The sequence below is a fragment of the Eptatretus burgeri genome, chromosome 4 (assembly GCF_056783735.1).
Source record: "Eptatretus burgeri isolate ZD-2024b chromosome 4, Ebu_testis_v1, whole genome shotgun sequence".
Lineage (NCBI taxonomy): Eukaryota > Metazoa > Chordata > Myxini > Myxiniformes > Myxinidae > Eptatretus > Eptatretus burgeri.
Genome location: NC_140964.1, coordinates 14,677,774 through 14,685,260, shown reverse-complemented (window position 1 = coordinate 14,685,260; position 7,487 = coordinate 14,677,774). Strand labels below are relative to the sequence as shown.

Genomic DNA, 7,487 nt, shown 5'->3' with positions numbered 1-7,487 from the left:
TCTACCTAATCCATTCCATGGGCCCTATGAGGACTTGTCCCTGCCCCATGAAGCCGGTCTAATTAAGCTAACCCTTCCCCCAACTCGTTCCTTCCTGTGCCCCAGTCAAGGGGGTGTTCTACCCCCCTGCCTCGGAATCCTGTTCACCGAAGTGGTGAGGCTTGCATTTTTTTTGCTTATTTATTTTTTTATTTATTTATTTATTTATTTATTATGCGCACCAGCACAGCAAATCGCAACCTACGCTCTTTCCCCGTGACGTTATGGCAGCTGCTCGCGTTTCTTGCACCTCGTCCCTTCTCGGACGGTAGCATCGGGCAGGGATTCCCCTCCTGCCGGATTCCAACCATACGTGCAGCCACAACGTCACCCTGCACATCCCAAGCAAGCCTCGTGCTTCTAGGAGTTCCCCACGCGAGCATATGTGCTCTGCTCATGGAGCTTTACACACACGCTCGCCTGGAGAACCCATCCGTTCCAAATTCACTATCCCAGCCTAGCTTCTGTCTGTCCGTGGGATCGGCTAACATCCAGCGCGTGCGTTTCCGGACCGGATTTCACTCGCGCAGGCACGCACGCGGCGGCCTCGTGCAAAGCACAGCACGGACCCCGCGCACTGCCGTGCAAATCTGGCACGATTCTCGAAACTGCTATGGCCGCTACTCGACCTTTGTCTCTCGTCTGGCACCGTCTTTGTCGCCATTCCACGCACGCACTTCCACGTGCCATGACGCTCACACACCTTACCATGACACCCGGACACGAGGTTACGTGTTCCCACATACCAACCGCCATTTCCATCTCACACACGCGGTTTCTCTCACACACGCGGTTTCTCTCACACACGCGGTTTCTCTCACACACGCGGTTTCTCTCACACACGCGGTTTCCCTCACGCACGCGGTTTCCCTCACGCACGCTGTTTCCCTCACGCACGCTGTTTCCCTCACGCACGCTGTTTCCCTCACGCACGCTGTTTCCCTCACGCACGCTGTTTCCCTCACGCACGCTGTTTCCCTCACGCACGCTGTTTCCCTCACGCACGCTGTTTCCCTCACGCACGCTGTTTCCCTCACGCACGCTGTTTCCCTCACGCACGCTGTTTCCCTCACGCACGCTGTTTCCCTCACGCACGCTGTTTCCCTCACGCACGCTGTTTCCCTCACGCACGCTGTTTCCCTCACGCACGCTGTTTCCCTCACGCACGCTGTTTCCCTCACGCACGATGTTTCCCTCACACACGCGGTTTCTCTTATACCCAGCCTTTCACCCACGCTCTGCGCGCGTTTCAGCACGCATTCCGCCACACTCGTAAACACACACACCGGGACAACCACGCTGGGAATTCGCGCTACCACAAGGGGTCCCGGGGCCTCCATACCCCCCAAGCTTCACGTGTACCCGTCCACAGCACTCGCCCGCTCTACCTCGCTCAGCACGACTGGACCCACCTGGTCGTGATCCGCTTCAAGGGGGCATATTCCCTTCCCTCGTTCCTGAAGGAGGCTATCCTGCTGCTCGCACCGGGTCACGGCACATTCCGCCAGCTCACCCCCATTGCCCCTCACTAACTCCATGTGTGTGTGCCCTTCTTTAGTTTCTTGTAATTCACCCTCTATTTCCCGTGTCTCTGTTTCCGTGACTATTTGCGTTTCTGTCACCTCTTTTGTTTCCTTCGTCGTCTCCCTTTGTGTCTCTGTTAATTCCGTCACCTCGCTCATTACCTCCGTTTCTTGCTTTATTATCTCCCTCGTCTCTACGTGTCTCGTACACGTCTCTGTCACCCCATTTAGTTTTTCCCTCTCTGTCACCGTCAATTTCTCCGTCACCTTTACGAGTCTCCCCCAACACATCTCCTGAATTATTGTGTCGGCTTCTCTCGTCATGACCTCGCCCATCTTTATCGCGGGCCGCACAGCCCTTGCACTCCCTCCCAGCTCGTTCCCTCAAACACGTGGCGCCGCCACTTTGTGCTCTGTTGTCCGCGTTTCGTCGCACGCAATCGCCATTATGCCCTTCGTGCCCGCCTGCAGGCTTCGCCCTATGCGCTGCATCTCACCCCTCAGTGTTTGCATATTCTCATCCATTTTGCTTTGCATTTGTTGCGCATTTGTATTCATTTTGTTTTCCATTTTGCACGCATTTTCATTTATGTTGTTTTTAATTTCGTTTGTGTTTGCATCCATTTTTGCCAACATTAGTCCGGCAGATATGTGAAAAAAATGTGCCTTTAGTGATACAAGCATGAAATTTGGCACACTGCTAGGGCAGTATCTTACAAAGATTTTTGGATATAGGGACATTCCAGATTCTTCCTAGAGCCAAAATGGCGGCCATTTTACAAAATAGCCGATTTTGTGTTGTACAAGGAGGATACATGTGGATACAACTATATTTAAGAAGCATACCAGTGGTTTTATTTAACTAAATATAGATTCTAGCAAATAAGAAATTGCAAATAAAGGTGACAAAGCGTGAATAAACCATTTATTTGGTCATTTTTTGGTGCATTTTTGCACTTTTGGACGGTTTTCTACAACAAACTCTTCAAAAAACTGTTATCAAGCACCATGGAATGACTGTTGTTCATTTAACACTCTTGAACTCAGAGGAAGTGCTTCTGTTTGATCCTAACATCAACTTACAGAGTCAAAATTATACAGTGGAACCTCTAGATCCAGGTAACAGAGTCTACTATGATGCATGGATACATGTGTACATGTTACATAATTATCATCTGTGATCTCTCTTGTCCCAGTTCTACTCTCTTGTACATTCCCCACCACAGTGACATAGAGCTGTGCACTGGAGTGCAGCCTTGACACACTTGCACTGTCCTCTGCATCCCTTTTTGCAGCCACACCTTAGTAGTTGCCGACATGCCTCAGTTGCCTCTGGGAGGGTTGTCCAGTATATGTCCCAACCATTATCGGTGTGAACCCACCCCCAGTCACTGGGCGATGGGAGCTCTGGTGTGGACACCATCATCTGGCCCCAACAGTAGCCGGCTTGGTAGGTAGCTCTCTTGATGTGCTGTTTCAGGGCTTCACGAGTTGGTGGGAGAGCATCTATTGATCTGCCATTCTGGGTGAACAGATGCTTGCGACACTCATTGACATGTTCCTGGCTACTGGTGCGATCATAGAGCACAACAACAAAACGCTCCAGTGCATCCATGTGGTCATCTACGGCTGAAGGAGTTGGCATGGCAGCCAAGGCACAGAATGCTGCAGTGACATCAGTGACCTCATCACAGGCTTTCCAGGTTTCCCATGCTTTTTTCTTCCCCCTGCCTCTGAAGCTTGAAACGGTGTCGCATCCAGTGAGGGCATGGAAGAATGGCAAACCTCGACACTTGCTAGGTCCCAGTGCCACAGACATCTTGTGAGCTACCAAGAACCTGAAGTTCTTTCCTGTGCCAAAAGCAACCCAGAGCTCATCAATGTCCAGACGTCCAGCTGCTGTCACCGCAAGGACCACGACATCAGTGTCTACTGTACGGATCGACACTTTGCTGTATCCCTGCCTCACAGCGTCTTCAGCATGGAGTAGAATTCTTGTGTCAGCCTCTTCATGGCTTCAAGGGGCAAGACCAGCAACATCTCGGGCCTGCGTACAAACCACATCTTTGTGGTGGGTGCTGATGACTTGTTTGTCTGTGTCTGTTGTTGCTACTCTGGTGGCTAGGAAGTCAAACAACTCCATCTTGTTCTCATCTGTGCGAAGAAAGGTCTGCCAGTTTCCAGGAATGGAACTAGATGGCTCGACTCGTCTCCTGATGCCTTTGCCTTGCTTCTTCCTAGTGTCTGCCTTCAAACTGTCTGTGAGGTATTCATCCCAGACAATATCCATCCTGCTCGTATGCTGCAGCTGAGATGTGATGTATGGCAGGAATACTTCTGATGCATACTCGTTGAAGGTCTTTGCTGTGCCAGGTGGCAGCATACTGATGATCGCTGCACCATCAAGGATGATGACTTCAACTGCTGGACTAGCAGCAGCAGCAGCAGCAGCATTCTCCTGTGGAGGGACCAGATCTTCTAAGCAGCCAACCAGATCAGACTTTGTTCCAAGTCTCATCTTGCCCATGTGTGACAGTGCAGGGCGACATGCTTGGTTCTCATGTGCGAAGAACTCATCAAGATCTCCATCACGTATCTGGGACGCAATGAACAACCTGGAGAACAGGGAGCAGTCGTTCTTCAGAGATGAAACCTGCAGCTGTGCTCTTGATTTCTCTCTGACTGGAGGTCAGCTGAAGAGAGGGAGGTTGTTTCTCTTGATTGGGTCGGTGATGGGCTTTGTCTGGTTGATAAGTCTCTCATAGACATAGGAGTCATGCGGTTCTTGTCCCAGCTTCTCGATCTGGCGTACAGTATTGATAACTGCTGGGTCTGCCAGGTCTCTGCTGTCTAGCACCAGGAGATCCTTGCTGTCATCACAAAATGGGTTGCCCATCTCCCCCATGACTTGAGTGAGTGAACGCACATCTCTAGCAAAGGCTACCTGTGTGTGCTTGGTCTGCTCATGGTGTTTGTGAACAGCCTTCTTGGTCTCTGATGTGGCCTGGAACTCAGCGATCACTCTGGCCATCTCTGGACCAGACACCATCCAGCGGCGTAATGCAGCGGAATTCTCTGTCAGGCCTACAGCTCCTCCGTCACCCTTAACTAATGCGTTATTCTGCTCGTGGGCTTGGTCGATGGCCATCGCAGAAAACGCATGAGTGGTCTTCTTTACTGTGAAGTTGCCGGCAAGAAACTGCGTGTATACACTTGCATGTTTGGTCGCCAGTGCCACCATGTCGCGCAGGTGAACTGGTGTCCACCTGACGTAGTTGGTATGACCCAAGGCGAAGAACCAGGGGACAATCTTGCTCAGGGCATCAATGTATAGCAGGAAGTTCCCTTCACGGACCGATCTGACGTAGATTAGGACAATGAGTTCCAACTGTAGAATGATCCACCAGAAGTGGAACTGCGGACTGGCTTGCACACGTTCAGCACACCAGTCTTCTAGATCCTGTCCCTCATCTGCTCCTTGGCTGAAGGCTTTCTGTAGGAGAAGATAGAGGCTACTGGCTGTGACCTGGTGAGCTCGCAGAGTGCGTGTAACATGGGCAGCCTTCAGGAAGGAATCAGCAGTACCAGTTGTAGCAACTCCTGCCTGCACCAGAGCTCCTGCCACCCACTGCTAACCAGAAGATCACCCAGAGTTTTCAGTGCAGCCATCTCAATGTGGAGTCCACCAAAGAGGATGACGAAGTGATCTTCTCCATCTGTTTCTGGCCATCTCCACTGGATCTGTTTGGCGACTGCATACAGTGGCTGATTGACTGTGAGGACTGGGATCTGACCAGGGTTCAGAATCTCAACTGCTGTCTTGATGACGTCCATGGAGTGACGAATCATAGCCACGGACTTGGCCTGGTCGTAGAAGAGAGGTAGCAATGAGGTGATGGTCACGCCACACTCTGGTTCCTCTGGAATGGACTGCTTGCTGGCATGATATGCAGCCCATGACAGTCTCGTCTCCCTGTAGTGGTGTGTCTGATGCTACACTAACTGCCATCTGCTCTAGCCACCTGTCAAAATGACAAGAACTCATCAACACAATTAACAAGAGACAGGACCTCAGCACCACACACAGTTAACAAGAGATTGAGGCACATATATGAATACAGAATATGTACAACTTTCAGATGATATATTTTCTGTGGCGTACCTGTATTCCACCTGCATTGCTTGAGGAATCAGTTGGCAGTCACTTCTGTTGGGACCAGCCAACTTGGGCATCGGTGGTTCACGTTTACCGAGAACCACAGGAGGTACAGTGGTGTATGATTCTGGCAGGTGTGCAGTGGTTGCTGTTGTAGTAACATCATCTGAGACTACTACCCGCAGCCGTTGAACTCCACGCACTTCACTATTCGGGTGCTGGAACGGTGAGATGCCAGTGCCATGGAACGAGTCTTGAGCACGAGTTGAGCTGGGATTGTGGTCGATGTTATCCCACTGCGCCAGTCGTGAACAGACCACTCTTCAGTTCAGGTGGGCAAACTGCACCCTCCTGCTCGAAGAAGCGGCAGATACTGTTCCCCAAGTCCGTGGAGATGCTCAGCACCCTATCATAGGAGACGGAGAGACCCAAGTGGAACAGAGTGTCAACCAGGTCTCGTTTGTGAGTTTTTGTGTGCATCAGAATTCCCAGGTACACAGGCACGGGGGTCTCCCGATTGTGGCCGTGCTTGGTAGACTCAATACTCGTACTCTGTCGGCGACGTGCGTAGCTGTTGAACATGAGGAGCTGTGAGATTGTAAGAGTGGGTGTTGATACAGATGACTGGCTTGACTGCTCTTGGATCGTGGGACCATTCAGGATCATAGCAACTAGTGCCACGAGAGAATTTGGCACAGATTGTTCTTGGCAGAGGGCGTCAAATGACCCACTAAAGGCTGACTTCATCTTCAACATGTCTCTTCGGACTATGTTCACGGCTCTTGCAAGATGAACACCATCACTATCAGCATCGTGTTCACAGGCCTTGTGAAGGGCTGATCCGATGTCCTCGTTGAAAGCTAGCAGAACATCTCGGCCAGGCTTGTTCTCCTCCATGTCCGGAAAATATGTCATGATCCGGTGCTTGAGTTTGGTCGAGTGAACACGTCCAGTCAAGACTGTTCCAAGCTGTTTCAGCCGGTTGTTGTACAGACTTGTTAGGTCTGCCAGCTTGAACACTGGTGCCACAAGAGCGTCCATGTGGACATCATCGATGTTGGACACCAGTTCTCCGAGAGCTATGCCATGATTGATATCATCCTGGTCATCCAAGGTTCTCTTTGTGTCCCTTGCTTTCTTATAGAGGGAAACCAGACACTTCACATGGTACAGGGCATCTTGCGCCATCATATCTCCAGCACTCAGTTTATCAATAAGTGGCTTGTCTTCTAGTTTCAGAGCACATTTCCTGACTCGTCTGTCCAGGTCAAAGGTAGAAGCTTTGCGCAAAGACTCGTTACCTGCTGGCTTGTCACAAAAGAAACACGTTTCGAGCATTGACTCTGTGCGGTCCACACTCTGACGGGTATACTTTCGTGTCACGCCTTCGGTATCCCCACTGGTTGTTTTCCTCTTCTCTGCCCGAATCAATTGAGTTTTGTTGTATTGTAGTCTGCACGAATCATGCCACTTAGCCCTGTGGTGCTGGAAAGTGGACTCAATACCCTCACCATCGTCCAAGCGGGATATGTCGAGAGATTTTGTCAAGCAGTCGATCTCACTGAACCTGAGGAGGTTGTCTACCAGAGTCTGGTATCCAGACCCTCCTGTGCTTCGCTTGGAGTCAGCTGGACAATGAAGAGGCTCAGTGGTGTCCATCTGACACAGCACACATAGGTTCCAGTCTGTCTGGTTAATTGATGTAACAGAACTACTTGGCCCTCGCTGCTGGGGGTCTAATAGTTTGAAATGCTTGGCCATTGTCTTGA

At 50.8% G+C, this 7,487-nt stretch overlaps 2 protein-coding genes and 1 pseudogene across 11 annotated transcripts in view; 1 reads left to right on the top strand and 2 right to left on the bottom strand.

The window, feature by feature from the left end:
* LOC147027513 (cyclic AMP-dependent transcription factor ATF-2-like) overlaps window positions 1–7,487 on the top strand; it is a 156,575-nt gene that overhangs the window by 108,771 nt on the left and 40,317 nt on the right. The window lies entirely within an intron of this gene.
* LOC147027515 (uncharacterized) lies at window positions 3,420–5,637 on the bottom strand (annotated as a pseudogene).
* Window positions 5,634–7,479, bottom strand: LOC147027514 (uncharacterized). Its single transcript, XM_085876980.1, is given in 2 exon segments — window positions 5,634–6,011; window positions 6,013–7,479. Coding segments are annotated over 2 exon segments (1,845 nt in total).